The 19,424-nt window shown below is 49.1% G+C and overlaps 1 protein-coding gene across 4 annotated transcripts in view; it reads right to left on the minus strand.

The window, feature by feature from the left end:
• Ppargc1b (PPARG coactivator 1 beta) overlaps positions 1 to 19,424 on the minus strand; it is a 99,937-nt gene that overhangs the window by 23,345 nt on the left and 57,168 nt on the right. For all 4 annotated transcript variants that reach the window (XM_051200783.1, XM_051200781.1, XM_051200785.1 and 1 more), the window contains exon 2: positions 2,315 to 2,488. In XM_051200783.1, the coding sequence (XP_051056740.1) occupies positions 2,315 to 2,488 (174 nt within the window). The remainder of the gene's footprint in view (positions 1 to 2,314; positions 2,489 to 19,424) is intronic.

A 19,424-nucleotide genomic window follows, 5' to 3' on the forward strand; every position in this document is an offset into this window, starting at 1 on the left:
AGCAGAAGTGGCCAAATGCCTCAGGAGGAGTGGTCCGTGGCTTTATTTATGTGATGACTATTTATTAGGACTGGACACAACGCTAGACAAAGACAGGGTGAAGTCCTGGAGTACAATATGCAAACTGAGGACACAGCCCCAGAGGTCATGAAGGGGTGGAGGGATGTCACAGCGACAGTGATGGCAACAGACTCTAGTCATGTCATCACCTGTAGAGCAGGTGTGTTTGTGTGAAATGGCCTGGCTGGGGGAAGTGGGTATGATGGGAAGAGGTAGCGGTGTAAGAGCTCAGCCCACTGTGAAGGCTCTCTGAGCTGGGAGCCTCTGCAGCCTCTTTCAGCTCGGAGCAGAAGGCGCGCGCGGCCCGTGCAGGCTCCTGGGTGTGGTCTCCAGCAGCAGTCTGGCCCCACTTGTGCATTAGGTCTCTGCAATCTGACAGCCTTGGAGAAACTGTCCCCTAAGAGGAGAGCGGAGAAACTGTCCCCTAAGAGGAGAGCGGAGAAACTGTCCCCTAAGAGGAGAGCAGCGCTGTTTTGGCTCCATATTCAAGTTTTGTTTTTGTTTTAATTTATTTAATGGAGAGAGCTGGTGAGACAGTTGGTAGAGCATTTGTCTTGTGAGCAAGCGGGACTGAGTTCAAGGTTCAGAACCCATTTTTAAAAAACAAAATAAAAAACAAAACAAAACAAAACAAAACAAAAAAACCAAGAGTGGCAGCATGTACTTGTTAGTCCAAGGTTAGGGAAGTGGAAACAGGTAAATTCTAGGCCAATGACAACATCTGTCTCCAAAAGCAAGATGTGACCAGTGTAGTACGTGTGGCTTTAATGCCATCACTCTGAAGGTGGAGGCAGATGAATCTCTGCCAAGAATACATGGTGAGAACCTGTCTCAAAAACAAAACACAGACACAGGGATTGTCCTCTACATGCATATGTACATATACACACACACACACACACACACACACACACACACACACACACACGGAAGGAGGGAGGGAGGGAGGGGGGACAGAAAGAAAAAAGAGAGCTGGGTGTTGGTGATGCACGCCTTTAATCCCAGCACTGGGGGGAAGGGGCAGAGCAGGCAGATCTCTGTGAGTTTGAGACCAGCCTGGTCTACAACAAGAGTGAGTTCCAGGACAGGCTCCAAAACCACCACAGAGGAACTCTGTCTTGAAAAGCCAAAAAAAAAAAAAAAAAGAAAGGAAGGAAGGAAGGGAAGGGGGGAAGGAGGAAGAGAGGGAGGGAGGGAGGGAAAGAGGGAAGGAGAGAGGGACAGAGATCCTGGATGGAGCCAGCCAGGGCCCAGCTCTTACTGGCTTGCCAAAGGGGTTCCACATAGAAGTGCAGGTTATGGGCTCCTAAATTAGAACCTTAGCCCTAATCCTTCCTAGCTGTGTGACCTTGAGCCAGTCACTTTAGCTCTGTGAGCTTTATTTTCCTCATCTATAAAATGAGCGATTAATAATATGCAATTTGGTGGTGCAGTGGTGGCACACACCTTTAATCCCAGAACAGAGTCACAGAGATCCTCCTGCCTCTGCCCCCTGAGTGCTGGAAGATTTATTTTCTTATAACTCATTTGTTTGTGTGTGTGCGCGTGCGTGCATGCACACACTCGCGCGTACCTGGTGTCTGCAGAAGCCAGCAGAAGGCATCGCTTCCCCAGGGAGCTGGAGTTACAAGTGGTTGTTGCGTGCAGAGAACTAAACTTGAGTCCTCTGGAAAGGCAGCAAGTGCTCTTGACTGCTGGCCCATCCACCCAGCTTCTGGCTTTTGTTTTTTCCAGATAAGAAGAAATTCGCGCATGGAAGGAAGCCCAGGCTGGCTTCAAATTCATGGCCATCCTCCTATCTCAGTCTCCCCAGTGCTGGGATTTGCAAGCACGAATCAGGATGCCCGCCTGGCTCAGAGTCTGAGTCTAGTCCAGCTACTAATCCAAATTCTCAAAGCCTCAGCTTCCCTATTCACAAAGTCAAGAAGTAACGGCCCCCGCCTCGTAGGAAAGGAGGTAAGGATAATGTGGACACAAAGGACTCAGAACCCCTTGGCCGCAGAGGGGCTTGCTTCCACTTCCGCTTCCGCCTGCGCCTGCGCACAGAAGGGACAGCTCGTTCAAGACCCTACTTTCCGCAGGTGGCAAAACAGGCCAGGCAAGTGGACTAGAGCAGGCTTAAGCCAGGTGTAGATCCAGAGGGGGAAACGGGATTGCAAGAACCTTCATGGGTGGACGGAGGTTAGCTTGAGCAAGCACAAAACGTGAGGAACAGAGCAGAGGACACATAGGACTGGTGAGAGTCGGGGCTCACCTGGAAGAGCTCGGAGTCATCAGGGCTGTACTGACTGGGCTCTGTCTCTGAGGTCTCGGGGCACCACTGCAGCTCCCGAAAGTACTCGGCTGAGTCAAAGTCACTGGTGTCCAGCTGGGAGAGATCGAGCTCTGGCAAATCAGCACACAGCTGTTCCTCCCCGGATTCCCCACCCTGAGAAGACAGGAAGGAAAGAGGTGATCAGAGCTGAGTGGCTACACCCAGCCAGGAACCTACTTATTCATAAATCTGTAGATCTGGATCCTCTACCAAGACCCAAACTTGCCCAATAACCAATAAAAGTAGAGATCTGCCCCATTCTTAAAACTGTTGAGCCTGCTGGAAGGTAAAGTGGGCCCTGCAGCACAAGCCCCTCTGCCCTCCTTCTTTTCCGTTTGTATACATCCCTCAAGGCGTCACACTGCATGTCTTTCTTCTTACTGCTTCGTTGCAAACTTTATTAGAACCTGTAAACTGTTACCATTTCATGTAAGTGCCCTCACCTGGAAAACAATGCCTCATAGTTAATGTCCTTTTTTTTAATAACCACAGAACAGAATGAGGAGGTGATAACGTCTGACACTGAGTGCCAAACTCTTGGGAATCACCTAAGTCCACATGCATGTCTGGGGATTAGTTATAATGCAGAAGTGTGGGAAGACCACCCAGACGATAAGTTGAAGATAAAACCGTTACACGCCTCTATTACAGAATACCACAGTCCTATCGAAAAGAATAAGGCAGATCTATGGGTTGCCTTGAAGGTGTGCCAAAAGAAGAAACTAAGTTACAGAACAGCCTCATGCATCAGGCAATCCACATGCATAGGAGAGGAAATGGCAAGCAGGCTGTAAGCTCCCCCCTCTCCACCCCCCCCCACCCATAGAATAACATCATGTAAGCTCACAGGAAGAGGTCTACAGAGCCCTTCACCCACCTGCATCGAGGTGAGGATGGGAGGAAGTTTGAGGGGACTCTTGTAGCAATACCATCCTCACCAATGGCTCCAAAGGATTACATTGGTGTTTTGGCCACAGGTATGTCTGTATGAAAGCATTAGATGCCCTGGAGCCGGAGTTACAGACAGTTGTGAGCTACCATGTGGGTGCTGGGAATTAAATCTGAGGTCCTCTGGAAGAACAGCCTGAGTCATCTCTCCAGCCCCACCCAGGGATTTTCTATCAGTGCAGACCCTTGAGCCAGCCCACCTCTGCTGAGTCACAGGTTGCCAACTTTTTCACTGGTACCCAAGGTCATCCATCATCAATTATGGGACTGCCCTGAAGATTCAGAAGCCCTCAAGGCAGGAGGATAGCACTGTAGTGGGCTAGCACAGGTTTAAGGAAGGCAGCTGAGGCCTGGCTATCTAGAGTCTACACATCAGCCATGAGCCTGTTAGGAGGCCATTCACATGACCCTCTGGAACCCACCTGTCTCACTATATAATGGGTACAGTAACAGGGCCTAAGAGGCTTGAACAATTGCAATGTGTTACAGCCCCAACCAGTAAGTACTCAATAAATATCAGCTAAGGGTAGTGATCTCAGAGAAAGACAATGGTCATATGGTCATAATAAAAGCAGTAGTATTCTACAGCAGATGGGTGGAATCCTCAGGGAATAGCAAGAAAGAAGGGGGGGGGAGGCAAACACGACACAAGAGAAATAGGCTTTTCCCTGGCCTTTTCCTAATTGTTCCCACTTACTAGGCCTCATAAATTATGAATAAATGTATATAATTAGTTCAACTTGAAACAGGAAAAGGGCTTTTACCCAAATTTGGGTCAAACATCTTAATTGGCATTTTGCAAGAGTCCTGTCTATATGGGCAGCATGGGAACCAGGCTTCTCTACACGTGGCCATTCCCGGCTGAGTCTCAGGCCAAGCAGCTCTGTGCCAGCACATACACTCCAGAGTCATGCCCCCACCATCCCCGCTCTCCATCTTCTCCAATACACACATATCCAGCAGCACTGAGCTGTGAGTTACTCAGAACCACATACTAGAGAATATGCAACAGCCAGGGTGGAACAGACAAAATCCACCACAGGCCTCTGAGAGGTGGACCCCCAGGGGCTGAGGGAGGGATGGTGTTAGGCCAGTCACAAAAAAAGGTCCGATGAGAGTCATCGCCTCTTATCTGTACAGAAAATTCCAGAAGTAAGCAATCCCTGAGTTTTCAATTATGTGCCATTCTAAGTAGCATGATGAAATCTTAAGTAGCCAGGCCCAGTCTCTGAGTCCTCCATTTGTCCAGTGTATCCACAGGGTGTACACTGCCCACCCACTGCCGTCTCCAGTGTCCTCCTCATTACCAGAAAGACTGCTGTGGCAAAACAGTGCTGTGCTCAGTTACCTCTTATCTCACAGCAAATGCCCCCAGAGTTCAAGAGCAGCAATGCTGCTGTCCTAACACACTAACGTGGAGCAATGAAGCACTTCTCATGGGGGGAAAGGCAAGCAAGTTCTGTTCTAATCAGGAAAGAGTCCTGTGATGAGGTGGGTTCAGATCTAAGAAGCAATCTAAGCATTTGTGAAGTGGGATGGGAAGAGAGAGGCAGGCTGGCTTTGCTATCACACCTCAAACGTTTACAGTTAAGGTCACAGCACAGAGTGAGGGCTTAGCAGCGGTGGAAAGGGCTTCACATTTTGTACATATGCATAGGAAAAAACAAAACGAAACCCTACAGTACTAAGGTCTGGTGTAATCTGTGGCCTCAGGTATCTACTTGGGACCTCGAATACAAACTTTAAGAATAAGAAAGGACCACTGCATGAGCTGTGATGATGCCAGCTAGATGCTTCTGGGCCTAGCTAGGAGTCTGAAGGTGAGAGGGGACACGCTGCCCTAACCGAATCCCTGCAGTAAGCCAGCCACGCCAGCTCTGAGTCACCCCATGCTCAGCTGCTGCCACCAAGGATGGGTTCTCCCAGCTGCCTCAGCGCATCCATTCCCTTTGCATCCAGTCAGCCTGTGGCAATGCAGATGGCTTTGACTTTTGTGGATGATCTGTTGGCTTTGCCGTTGTTAAGCCTAGAATAGTTTCGTATGAATCTTTCTGTGGATATATGTCTTTATTTCTCTGGGGTTTCTATTAGGTCTGGATTTACTGAGTCATCTGGAATACGGGAGCTGACTGTTTGAGATGGAGGAGGTGAGGTGGAGCCAGGTAAGGCTTCCTAATGAAGCAGACAGAAGCCAGGTGGGGCCTTTTCGGGCAGAGGCATTAGGGCAAAGACCTCCGTGAGGATGAGCCTGGGACACGCTAACATGGAGCTGCAGAGGTGCTGAGGTCAGCAGGCTGCAGCTGATTGACAGGAGCTGGGGAATGGCAGCGGAAGGCAAGGCAGGTGGAAGCCGGATCAGGTGGGATTGAAGGAGATTTGGGTTTTAGTCTGAGTGTGATGGGGGTAGGGTCAGCACAGAACAGTATTATATTAGGCTGATGGAGGCATCCAGGAGACAGGAGCTGGCAAGCTGGAGAGCCATCATCTCCTAGGGCCTGTAGAGTGGGAAGGAGGCCCTGAAGCTGAGACAGAAGGTGGAAGACACCAGGACCTGCTGACCAGCCGTTAGCTCTTCGGCTATGCCCTTAGTCTTTCTTATCCTAGTAACTCAGAGATGCTACCTCCATAGCATTTGCTTTTTAGAAATAGCCTTAGAATCAAAGTCTCAGAACCCCAGTTCAGACAGGAGCCAGCAGTCCTGAAGGGTGGTCCAGTTGGTAGATGACCTGGGAGGTAGAGACTCCATGCAGAAGCCCATAAAAGGACTGGGGGGTGTGGCACAGTGGCTTAATGTCTGCTATTAACATGTACAAAGCTCTAGCTTCAGTCCTAGTACTGCCAAACCAAAGATGGAGATTCTTCCCCAACACACACGTTGCACATAAAATTCACACACAGCTCTGAGGTCTTCACTCAGCAGAGAAGCTATGCAGCTGGCTGCCCTACCACCTTCACTTTGCAAACTGAGGCTCAAGGGGGACAATGGGTTTGCTCAGGGTCATCCAGGGAATGTCCTTCCTCGGCAACCACACCACCTCCTTACAAAATGCCCATAAATGCCCATGGTGGCTGCACATATTGATCCCCATAGCAGCTCAACATACTCAGAGCACAGCCAGCATACAAAAATAAAGAACCTCAGCTTCGTAGTCTTGTCAATTAGGCTCAAGACCACTCTCCAGCTAAAAACCATTAGGCGCCCTGCTAATGGGACATTCTTGGCCTTCTCTACATTTAGAGGCTTTTGAAGGGGTGCCTAAGGTGACCCAGTTCCCTGGGAAAGGTCTCATTTGATGACTTCTGGCCCTGTCCTGGCCGCCTGCCTTCTGCAAGCTCTGCTGATAGAGAGCCAAGAGGTCACAGCACAGGGCTAATAGCCACTGCTATTATTGAGTGCTTACTGTATGCCAAAAGCCATGCTAAGTGCCTCATATACACCTTCTCATCAGAATCCTAGAACCCAGGAGGGTAGGTGCTGATGTCCCCAAAGTACTGGGCAGGAGACTAGGGCATAGGGGTCACTTGCGTTTATTGCTACAGCTGCAGTATCAGCATACTACCTGTGTATGGCACAGCAACAATATAAAACCAGGACCCATAGGCCTGGAGGCTAGCAGGCTGCCATCTTGGCCCCTCCAAGGCTTTCAAGAGAAAGAACTGCTCTGTTTTAGTCCCCTCTCTTTGCCTTGGAGGTAGCCACGTTGCCTTTCTGCACATAATTTCCCCTTTTGATAAGGACACTAGCCACCCAGATCAAGGTCTACCTAATTGCTCTCAATTGAACTTGGTCTTTCCTGTAAACACCTTATCTCCAAATCACCCAGAGAGGTGAGGCTGAGTCAAACCCCAGGCTTTCCTCTAAAAAGCCAGTGTTACCATCCATTACCTTTAGTGAGTGTGAGAAGAATACTGGAGACCATTCATTCCCACTCACAGAGGGGAAGTGTGGCTTAGGATGGAGTTGGGAAGCGGCGCAAGTCATGTGGCTAAGCAAGGACTGGTCTGGGGACAGCAACACTGCACCAAGCCCACCCTCCCCACCCCTCCACCCCCACCCTGCTTCCTGTATACAATTTGCTCCTGCCATCTGCTCTCCTATGGAGTTGCTATGCCATACGCCCCTTCCTCCCACAACACCACTCCCCTCATCTGAAAGGGTTGTGGCTTCCTCCAGCCAGGGATATAAATGACCCTGGCAGAAGATTTGCAAGGCTTCACTCCAGGTCTCACATAAGTGGCTTCATTGGAAGCTTGTGTATCTTGTTGGAAATCGATCCCCTGCTTCAGAAAGAATGCATCTTCAGGAGAAAAAAAAAAAAAAAAAAAATGTTCAGTCCAGTTTTCCAGCCTGAGATCAGCAAAACTAGCTTACTCCACAGCGCAGAGCAAATTCTCAGAATTCCTGAGTGGAAGGGAGGAGGGTGGCAGGTAGATGCAGGGACAGATTGGGCAGTACTCACATGTGTCTTTCAGTGGGTTCTCAGAACTTGAGACTAGACAGATCACAGAAAGATTCGGCCCCTCCTCTTGCCTGAATCTTTCATACAATTCTTGAATTTATCAAATGTCTCAGAGCCACATAAGCTTTGGGGAAATATTTAGGCTAACTTAGCAAGTGAATTAGAAATGAACTTCCAGAGTAGAAACACAAGTACAAAAAGAAGGGCTGTACTTAGATGCGAAGCACCCAGGCAGGCCCTGGATTTGCTGCTGACACTGCCTCCCAGATCAGGACAGTGCCTTCTGATTGGTTTTACAAACACTCCCAGTAAGGAAGATAGGCTGAGTGCCTAGCACATTCCAGGCTCTCCGTGTGAGTGTCTCAGGTCACTGCAGACTGAAGTTTGTGACTCCTCCAAATTCATATGTTGAAATCCTAATCCCCAAGGTGAAGGATGATAATGTTAGGAGATGGGGCACTTGGGAGGTGACTGGGTTCATAGGCAGGGTAGAGCTCTTGTGAGTGAGATTAGTGTCCTTAGAACAAAGAGCCTTAGCAGCCATTACCAATCCACTACAACTAGCCTAGTCTAGACCATGACCCGGAGACCCCATTCCTTTCTAAGAAAGAAGGCAGGGAAATACACACAAGGTCCCCACAAATGCCATTTCCTTTCACAAATATGTGTTTCTTTCTTCTCTGACATCTTTTCTGCCTCTCACCATTCCCTCCCAAATAGGGGAAGTCCACCGACTATCCTTAACGCCAGGAGGTGGAAGTAAGCACGTCTGGCCAAGTCAGCAAGATCGATACAGGTTTTGTGTAGCATTTGGTGAAGAGGGCTCTGCTATTGTAGACAGGCTGGCAGCCATCTTTGTCAGTGCCTGGAAACAACAGCCTGGACAGCAGCAAGTCAGGGCAATGCCGAGCCAAGCAGGAGAGGGGATTCTAACAAAATAATATACACACTGGATTCAGCTGGCTCTGAAGGCATTGAGTGACTCCCTGTGCTGTACATTTGTGAAGGGAATAAATCCCCCTTCTAAACTGCATGCGAGTTGGAGTTTGTATCACTTATCAATGGCAGAGTGATAGCTAATTCATCTCTCTTACATTAAAAAAAAAAATCTAATCTTCTTGTTGTCTTCCAAATTAATACAAACCTCCTAAAGAGGAATCTAGAAGAGTAGTAAGATGCATAGACAAGCTTTACCTTCCCTTCCCCAAATACTTATAGCATCATCAGAAATAGCACACACATACACACACACACACAGACACACACACACACACAAAGCACAAATGAACGGAAGAATAAATAGATAAAGTGGAGAAGCTCTAAGCCCAGCCTTAAGTACAGACCTGCCTGAAATCAGAGATCCTAGGAAGAGCCTACCCCTAAACACTCAAGACTGAACCTTGGGCTAGGCAACCATGCAAATATCTGGTCTTGGGCCAGCTGAATACAACGTAATGCTCAACCCTTCACAGCCAGGTGGTTAGCTCTAGCCAAGCAAGTGGTTGGGGCCCTAGGAGAACCTCTCCGGGTCTGGTAAGGATAGATCCTTCAGGGCCTAAAGAGATGGCTCAGTGGTTAAGAGCAGTGGCTGCTCTTTCAGAGGTCCCGAGTTCAATTCCCAGCACCCCATGGCAGCTCACAACTGTCTGTAACTCCAGTTCCAAAGGATCTGGCAGCCTTACACAGGCATACATGCAGGCAAAACATCAACACACATAAGCTAAATAAATAAATAATTAAAAAAAATGGGTCCTCCAGCTCAGAAAGCAAGACAGGGTCCAGTTCTCAGAACTGGCCATCAGCCTACACCTGTCACCTGCGAAAGAGCCAATGAGCCAAGGTAGCAGTGTGCTTGGGGCTCTATCCCAGGGACCACCCTAGACAGCAACCTCTGTTAATCCAGCTCTACTCAGAACTTCTTACTATTAGTCTTTCTGTTGGTTGGAGACAAACCTAATACTATCAGGCCTTTGGTATGCTGATATGTGTAGTGAGATCCACCCCACCGGCACCTGTTGCACTGACCACACCCATTGGGGTGTGGGGACAGGCGCAGGCGCCCGCATGACCAAGGGGGACTAGGTCTGGGGTCCCAGACCCCAGCGCTCGCTCTCTCTCTCTCTCTCTCTTCCTGGTTGGAGACAGAGAGCATCCGGAGTCATCCTTGGGACAGGAACCTGCGGGTGGTCATCTATTTCTGGTGTAACTGATTTCTCCCCGAATAAACATCCATCAGCCTATCGATTCCCAGATTCTCATTTATCCCTGCGATAGATACGCGGTCTCCAGCCAACCAGGTTAGCTGATATGCTCCTCCTATCCTGCATACTCTCACTGCTTACTCATCTGCTCCCCACAGCCTTTGCTCTGCTAGGCAAGGCTTCCTCCCAACCCGTTTGTTACTAGTTCTTAACTAGAAAAATGTTAGTAGAAAAGAAGGTGTGGACTGTGGAAGGATCCAAGAAGCTCGAGTTACTAAAACAAACAAACAATACTGCTATCAGATTTTATGCAGATGAGATCCCTATCAAAGGTGAGGAGACAGTGGCAAGGCCTCTGCACTCAGCAAGCATGTGAGAGCCAACTCTGTGGCTCCCGGAGCAGGACATTGGGGCTCCAGCCATGGTGTGGGGACTGTGCAGGAATGACTGGGACTCACAGTACCATAATCCTCTAGCCAAAAAGGCAAGATGGAGGCACAGAAGACATGGCTTTGTTAGGAGGGTAGATACAGCATTCCATGACTTTGTCTTTTTACTAGGTATTCCCCGCCCCGCCCCGCCCCCCCCAGCCCTTTCCCCTCCATCAGATAACATGTGATTGCTATATACCTAGTCACCCTCGGCTGCACCAGAAACAGCCTTGAGGGGCACCATGGTCCCTTGCTACACTTTCCCAAACGTATCTCTTATCTTGCAGGTGATGAAATTGGAAATTGAGGCTCACAGAAAGGGGGCAGGGGCCGTCACCCAAGTTCCACACAGCCTGCTCCTAGCAAGGTCATACAACTTGGATATCCCTGTATAAGCTCTTTTCAAAATGACTGCCGGTCACTTCCTCAACAGCTGTGGTCCATGTATCCAAATTCTGGGTCAGATTCCTGCTTGCCACGAAAAGGGGAGGGAGAGAGAAGTCCACAGGGCAGGTGCTAACCTGCTCAGTCATCCTCTTCCCACTTCCTCTGGCCTCCAAACAGTCCTTTATCTCCCTGAGATCTGTGCACTCAGGTTGCTGGGCCGGATGGGATTACCTGGGGGTTGGGAGCTCAAGCAGGGTCTGGTGCAGGACTTTGGAGTCCAGACTCCCTTTGTTTGGCACCAAGGGTCTGGTGGGTGGGGGGCTACTCTCTTCTCTACCCATGGCAGTGTGGATGCTGTCAGTGACTTTAGGACCTCTCGGGAGGTACACAGATGCCCAGGCCCAGGAAGGCACTGTTTTTTTGTTTTTTGTTTTTTGTTTTTTTTTTTTTTTTTTCAATAAAAGCTTAGTGTATGCTGTGACTTGGGCTATGCACTTTGTGTTTGCCTGGTCTTGCAGTTGATTGTATGCACTTGAACTCAAGGGCCTCTTGAATTCCCACGAGAGTGACAGAAAAGACACTTGCTCAACTGCCAAGTAATGCCTGCACGAACATCCAGAGCCAGAGCTAGCTTTGGCTATGTCTTGCTGTTCACAGGCAGCCATTGTGCCTCTGGGTATCTCCAGAGGCCCCCGCACGCAACAGGGACCATATGGGTTCCCACCTGGGGCCCTCTGCCCTGGCATCCCTCACCTGCCAGTGGCTGCTTCCTTCACAGTCTCCAACCCATGGCCACTTGACCAGGCCACCCTGACTCTGGCTTTGCCAGCACCCTGCTGAGATTGTCTCAATAAATAAGCACTTCATTTTCTGGAACAATTTTTAACTACTTCCAAGCATACAATTTAGTGGCATTAACTACATCCACACTGTTGAGCAAGCACCACACCACCCACTTACTGAACTTTCCCTTAACTAGGATTGCTCTGGCAGCAGAGCCCTGTCCTGTTTTACCCCTGCCATGCCCCCAGTGCACAGCATAGTGTCAGGCATGCAGTAGCTGCTCAACGAAGACATGCACAATGGACACGCAATGAACCGTGAAGGGCAGTGAGCAAGAGCCAAAGAGCACATGTTAATTTTTCTTTTTCCAGAAAATTCCTGAACAAAGTTTGCTTGCCCTTACAGCCTCAGTTAACCACGTAGTGGCTCCATGCCTGTCAAACCCTGCGGGGACAAAACTGCTCCGCGTTCCTTTGCTCTCCTGGTTCCAAGCCCCTTTATGAGGTCAAGAATTATGACATATGAGCATACAAACCAGCTGACATCAACACTCACCATTTGAGCACCACCACTCTGCCCAATGCAACATTTATCAGTCGCTGAAGGGCAGGCCCAAAAATAAACCACTAGGATCAGATGCCACTCGGAGCTACTCTTCTGACACTCCAGTGGCTGAACAGCCTCAGAGGCCTGGGAATGGGGTGGGGGTGGGGGTGGGGGATCCGTCACAGGAATGTGCAGGGACTGGAAGGCCTAGCCATGCTGAGAAAAGGGTAACTTAAGCATCAGAGCGCCAGGCAGCCAAGGCCATCTTATTTTTAAAAGCCACATTCAAGGGGGGGGGGGGTAGGAGACAAACGATCCACCCACAACTAACAAAATACCAGAGCTCTAAATAAAGGTGGGCTGGGTCTGCTGAGCTACCCCTTTGCCTCAGGCTCTGGTATAGCCACCTTGACATTCCCAGGTTCCTGCCTTTATTTTAAAAACTGGTATCTTTATACACATTATTATGTTTTTCTAAACAAAGAATTGGAATACAATTTATTTTGATTACTGAATTATTTGCACAGGAGCCAAGTGCCTTCTTGGCCACACCTGCCCCAGCCTTGGTAAAATGCTTTATGTGCAGGAAACTAAAATGGAATTGCGCCCTAGGCCATGTCATTAGCGGAGCCTTGGTACCTCCACTTCAACCTCTCTGTGATGGCACCTCTAAGCTTCCCTGGCTATGGAATTGTCCGAGCCTGTTTGGTGAAGGATATGGGGTGGGAATGTGTTTGGGGAAGCTATAAAATGCTTTTCATAAGAAATGCTATTAAATTCTTCTCAAAGTAACAAAAGGAGGGCTAACAAGAGTAGTGAGCACCATTCAGTTCAGGCTTGGTTTTTTTTTTTTTTTTTTTTTTTTTTGAGACAGGTTCTCAATATATATCCAGATTGGACTCAAAACTCTTGGTCTTCAGCCTCAGCCTCTTGAAGATTAGCGATATACATATACATATATATACACATATATATGTATATATACATATATATACATATATATGTGTATATATGTATGTACCTAGCCAATAGAAGTTCGTGTTTGTTTTTTATCTCTGTCGCCTGTCTCTCGCTCTTCTTGATTCCACCGGGCTTCTAGAAAATACTCTGCCATTGAGACATCTGTAGCTGTATATGCATGTGTTTGTATTTTTTATCATTGTATGCGTGTACACTGTGGTCATGTATGTGTGTCATAGCACATGTGTGGAGGTCAGAGAACACTGTGGAGTTAAACTCAGTAAAACTCCCGCAGTCTGGCTTTTGCATGACACTGTCTCCCCCCCCCCCCCACCACCACCACCGATCGTACCCATCTCATCAGCCCTTGCTTGTCTAGTTTTTAAGAAATGGCCTCACTATGTTGCCCAGGCTAGACTTGAATGTGTTTTGTAGCCTGGGTGTCTTGAACTTTTGATCCTCTTTAGCCTTCTGAATAGTTGGACTCATGGTCTGTATCAGTAGGCCCAGGTCTGTTAAGTGAACTGTAAAATACTCACTGTTCCTTTATAAAAGAATGAACTCTGGCAAATGACTAGAATTCATTTAAGAAGAGTTGAGGGCTCAGAAGATGGCTCAGTGGATTAAGGTGCTTGCTGCCAAGCTTGGGGTCCTGAGTTTGATACCCACATGGTAGAAAAGGGAGAACTACTACAGTTCTTCTCTGACCCCCACATAGAAACATGGCCCTGGCAGACAACCCCACCTCTCAAAATACATATGTACATAAAATACTTTTTGAGGGGAGAATGAGAGGTGAGAGAAGATTCCTGGGTTTCCTGAGTCATTCTCTCGTCTTCCTTCTGACCTACTACTAAGGAAAGCTAGGTGTGCTGCTGGGCCTGGGAAATGCGCCTTTTCACCCCTCTGCAGCTGAAAGTAGTGACCCCTGGAATCCTCACCATCTGCCAAGCTATTTCCCTCACTCAAGAGGGTTCCCTAAATTTGAGTGTATCTGGGTCAGGGCTACGGCCGCCTTGGTGAGGCAGCTGAGAAGTACCTGGTTTGGAATGACAAAAACATTCTGGCCAGCCAGGCATGGTGGTGCATGCTTTTATTTCCAGCACTCAAGGGGCAGAGGCAGGCAGATCTCTGTGAGTTTGAGAACAGCCTTGTCTATACAGTGAGTTCTAAGACAGCCAGAACTACAGAAGACCTTGACTCAAAACAAACAAAAAACCCAAACACTTTGGAGATGGAGACTGGAGAAATTGTACAGCATGGTAAATGTACTTAATGCCAGTGTTTTGTATACATTAGTGTATACATTTGTGTATGATTGGTACAATAAAAGCAAAATGATTGTTCCAAAGTTCCAGAGACCTAAAAAGGTGAAGAAGAGGAAAAGGAAAAGCCATACAATACGCCCTATTTGAAGGCTCTTTGGAGTCCCGGAAGTCCATTTTCTCTGGTTCTGTTTATGTTGCCTCTTGCCTCAACTGGCAGCGCCTAGCCAGGGCTCATCTAAAAAGCCCTTTGCCTGTTAACACTGATATAAATAACCAGAAAGAGGCAGAAGGGCTTCTGGCAGAAGAGTAAAGGTCAGCCCCATGCAGCATCTGAGGAAATGTCATACTCAACATGCCAGCAAGGTGCATACTCACATCTTCAGCCCACCTGCCCAGGTGGAACGAGGCCTTGCTGAGACCTGCTCAGTATGAACAACCCTAAGGTGGCCGATTCCGTGGGGCTCTGAGCTGGGATTGAACCCTTGAGGAGCCCCCCTTTCCTAGCAGGCAGAGCCAGCCAGGGCCTTGCAACCAGCCCAGGCTTCTTGGCTAGCCCTCCACTCAACCCACCCAGGGTGCATGACTCAGTCAGTGCTCAACCCACCAGTGCCCCTGCTGCCCACAGTGTGGGAGTTGGAGGGCCACATGGCCCATCTGGTCCCGTGGTTCCCATGCTGTGCTCCCTGGGGAACCCCCAGCCTGTTCTTTTCCTCCCCCACATCCCTAGTAAGGCCTTGGGCTTTGAAGAGGGAGGAATTCCGAGGGAGTTAATTAGATTTTTCCATTTTTATTAGCCAAGAGCCATTCAGCGGCAAGCCATCTCACTATTTAACCTTAGTGAATTCAACACAATATGCCTGGCCCCAAAATAAGATAAAATAGCCATGTTTCTACTCTCTGTGCTTGAAAAATCGGGCACATATGTTGCATTTGGGGTCTGACTGCATACACACATACGCACACTACCCACAAGCACGCTTTGGCATGACTTAGGTGCTTTATGGGGCTAATTTGACCCAGACTGCAGACTAAGCAACCACTCTGGAAGGACTCTATCACTGGGTCTGAGTGGCCCATGAGAGCCACAGGGTGCGCTCCATTTGAGAGCAGAGAATCTGAGGCTTGAGGGTAATGTGGTTTTACTGAACAGAAGTGTGAGTCTAGACCTAAGCCCGAATTCCGTGTTGCCCACAGAGTGACTGACACTGCAGAGAAACGCCTCCTTGACTCTGGGCTGCTAAACTTTGAAGTCCTGGTGAGAGGGCTTGCTCGCTGTTGCTCTTGATACCTGCTGACTCCTTTTGAGTCTTTCTGACTCAGAACCCAGGCAACACCTCGGAGAAATACGTAGGGCAGAAAATTTGGGACGGGCCAGCACTCCCCCAAAGCCAGGCTGGGCATACTATCTGGCTGAAAACCTTACCCTGGACCAAAGCTTCATCGGATTTCCACCCTAGCTTGCCCAGAGGCACCCTTTCTTGTCCACCTCTCCCTGACTCCAAAACAGTGGTCTTCCTTCCCCTGGAACACAGCTCTTGAAGCTTGGACACTAGACCTCTGCAGTGTCCTGGCCAATGTCCTATTTCAATCTCAGGGAGATCCCTGTCATCCCAAGTCACACATTCTCTGAGGCTTATGGCACTGTACTTTAGCCATAGCATCAACCCAGGGCCTGGTTGTCTCTACTGTGCAGGAACACGGGCCTGGCTCTGTCTTCTCTGGGCGGATTCCCAACACCTAGGGTGGTGTTCAACCTTTGTGGGAAGGGTGAGAGGGGAGCTGAGGAGAGAACCCCCACTTCCCAGCCAGTTTTGATAACTGCCTCATATTCCCTATGACACCCATCAGCTTCTTCGTACTCTCCTCCTTGAAAGGGGGCTTCTGCCTCCATTTATTCCCCATGGAAATGTCTTTCCTTTTCAGTGGGTCAGATGAGAAATCCAGACCCGCAGACTCCCAGATAAAGCTGGTGGGAAAAAGAGATTCTCCTTGGTCCCATAGGCTTTCTTTGATCATGTGACTAGGGAGGGCCAGAGGCCAGGCAGGCTGCTCTGCCAGGGAGGCTCCACAGGATCCACTGATGGTGGGTTTTCAGTCATAGTGGGATCTGCCTTCTGCAGACTATCCAGGGGAAAGAACTGGACAGACCCTGATCGGGGCCACTCAATCACAAGTGTCCACTGACTTCTAAAAGAGCAGGTGACCCACGGTGGGGGGTGGTGTTGCCCTCTGAGGCATTCAAAAGGGGCCTGAAAGAGGAGGCTGGCATCCCTTGCCCACACTACACAACACACCAAGAGCAATTCCTCTGCACTCCTTGCCAGGACTTGGGATTGCAAAGCTCCTAAGAATTCTTTGGTTCTAAAGCATACATTTCCCCCTCTGCTCTTCCCAACGAGGCAGAAGTTAAGTCATTTTCAATAGTTGTCTCTGTGAGCCCGTTTCCCATACCCCAACACTGGCCAGCCTCAGAGACCAGAAGTCGCTGGAGCCCTGGTACACGCAGGGTCACCAAGAGACATCTTGAGCACAGCAGAAAGTCTCGGAAGTCCCATAAGCAATTCCTCATGAGGAGGATGACATGAAGGGCATGAGTACTGAGGGACCAAGTGTCATGGGGTAGATCATGGGCCAAGGGTAAGAGATCTGGTACCTCTTCCCTTATTCCTCACTGTGGGGTCCCAGCAGCAACAGTCTGGGTGGAATACCCACCTCTCATGCTAATCTGGAACCAGACCCTGCATTTAATAAGCTCCCCTGCTAACACACATGCACATTCAAGTTTGGGAAGCAAGAGTATTAAGGTCAGGAAGAGACTCTAGTCCATGACTGAGTACAACCCCTAAATTTTCCCCACTGGCAATCCGTCTAGTGAGAACAGATAATGGGGAGTACCATTCTAGATACTGCCCAAGGCTTGGTAAAAACCACCAAGGCCAACCACTGCACCAGGATCCTGGCAGGCAACAACACAAACTGTTAGTTTTCATCTCCTTCGGGTAGGGTGGGGTGGGAATGGGTCAGAAGGAAGGCAGCTTCTGCTTCAATTCCAATTCCTGCCTGCACATCTGGGAGGCGACGCTGAGACCCCATGGGCCACAACAGATGGGGACAGGGTGGGAGCGGAGAGGGAAAAGGACAGGAAGTCAGCAAGAAAAACAAGCAGGAGAGACCATCCAACCCCCTGGGACACTGTCGTTCAGCTCACACGCCAAAGCAAGCAGAGCCTGAGCAAGGATCAAGAACCACAAGGCTGTGTCCCCTCAGGCCATACATGACAATGGCTTTCTAGGCCCAGTTCTGTACTGGCTAGAGCAGACACAACACTGAGGGTCAGTAGAGCAATCAGACTGATGCCCAGACTATGGGCTACGCCCCAATCAGGGTCAAACATATATGTTGTCCAATAGGATAAAAGGTCCTGCACGGTCCCTCTTATGTTCCAGATAATGGAGCATTAACGGTCCTGTGCGGCACCCTCAGGTCCCCAAGAGATTTTAATAAGAAGAGCTTTGCGTGGCACCTGGAGCAAAGTTAGTGCTCAAAAGACAATGGCTGGGCTGGAGAGACAAGTTGGAGAAATGTAAGAATGTGTAACACTCTTACAGAGGACCAGAACGCATGGATCACAACCACCTGTAACTAAGGAATTTGTGGCCTCTGGGGGCCTGCACTCATGTGTACATATCCACACACAAACACATAGTTAAAATTTTTTAAAGCTTTAAAGGAAAAAAAAAAAAGGCAGTGGTCATTAGTGAGATTGCAAGGCGGTGCCAAAGCAACCTCATGAACAGCGGCAGGCAGCTACGGCTGATGGGCGGCTCTGCAGTGTGCTCACTACACAGGCATGGTATAAACCTTCAGTTCTGAGGCTGGCCCGGTCTGCACTAGATTCCCCTCACACCTCTTGCCTTCACTTGGGCTCCTTCCAGCAGTTTAAGACACTGCCAGGCTGCTTGATAAAGCAGCTGCTGACATCACCCTAAGATGCAGATCTGAGACCACCAAATCCACCCAGGGCCCTCTCAGGGAAAGACCCAACCTTCTCTTCTCTGCAGATCTGTAGGGTATGGGTTCTCCATTACTTTCCTGGGTCATTTTGCTGTAGCACTCCTCTGCCTCAGACCTCAGCCTTGCCTGACTGTTTTCCATCCCAGACACACCCCAGGATCTCTCCATAAGGTTTTTCATACCCGTCCTCTCTCCGTGGAATACAGTTCTAGCATGGACATTTTACCCGTAACTCCTCTCCACCTGTCACTCTTTCCTTCCTTAGGGAAGCTTTCCCTGAACCTGCATACTACATTAGGAACCCAACAGTAGCCTCTCATAGCCTTCTGAACCCAGAACCTTCTAGAACTTACAAAGAGAAATTAACCGTATATCTGAATGGTATCCATGGTGCCTGGTACATAGTAAGTGTTCAATAAATACTTGCATATATGGGGCCTGTCCAACCTCCACAGAATCGGGCCTCTTTTCTCACTATATCCTCTAGTCCCACCCACAACAAAAGCCCAGATGCTGTCTGATCCTTAGTCTACATCCAGGACCCAAAGGCCTTGTGCCAGAGGTCCAAACATTTCTAGATCTGATTTTCTTGAAAGCAGCCTGGGCCTGGATCATAGCCAGGGGAGGCGTGTGTTGCTGGCCTCGACAGTAAACGCTGATGAAGCTGTCTGGCCCAGCTGAGCCAAGATCAGGAAATGCCAAGATTTAAAAGCATCCGGAACCCATTATTTATTGTTGTTCTTGCACTTCCAGGCTATTTTGAGCTGCAGATCGATCGACTGGCTCTCCTCCCTCCAAATATTACTCCCAAAACACCCAGAATTCACCTGGCCTACCTGTCAGGGGTCAGCTCACCAGCCCCATCCACCAGTCATGAGACACAACAAGGGAAATAAGGTGGCTGCTCTTGAGGAGCAGGTGTTCCTGGGGGATGTGGGGGAACTTCACTGGGCTTAGGTGGGCAAAGAAACTTATCTAAAGATGGAGAGATGGTTCAGGGCTCGAAAGCATGTGTTGCTCTTGAAGAGAACCCATTCCTAGCACCCACACAG

The sequence above is a fragment of the Phodopus roborovskii genome, unplaced genomic scaffold (genome assembly GCF_943737965.1).
Source record: "Phodopus roborovskii unplaced genomic scaffold, PHOROB, whole genome shotgun sequence".
Lineage (NCBI taxonomy): Eukaryota > Metazoa > Chordata > Mammalia > Rodentia > Cricetidae > Phodopus > Phodopus roborovskii.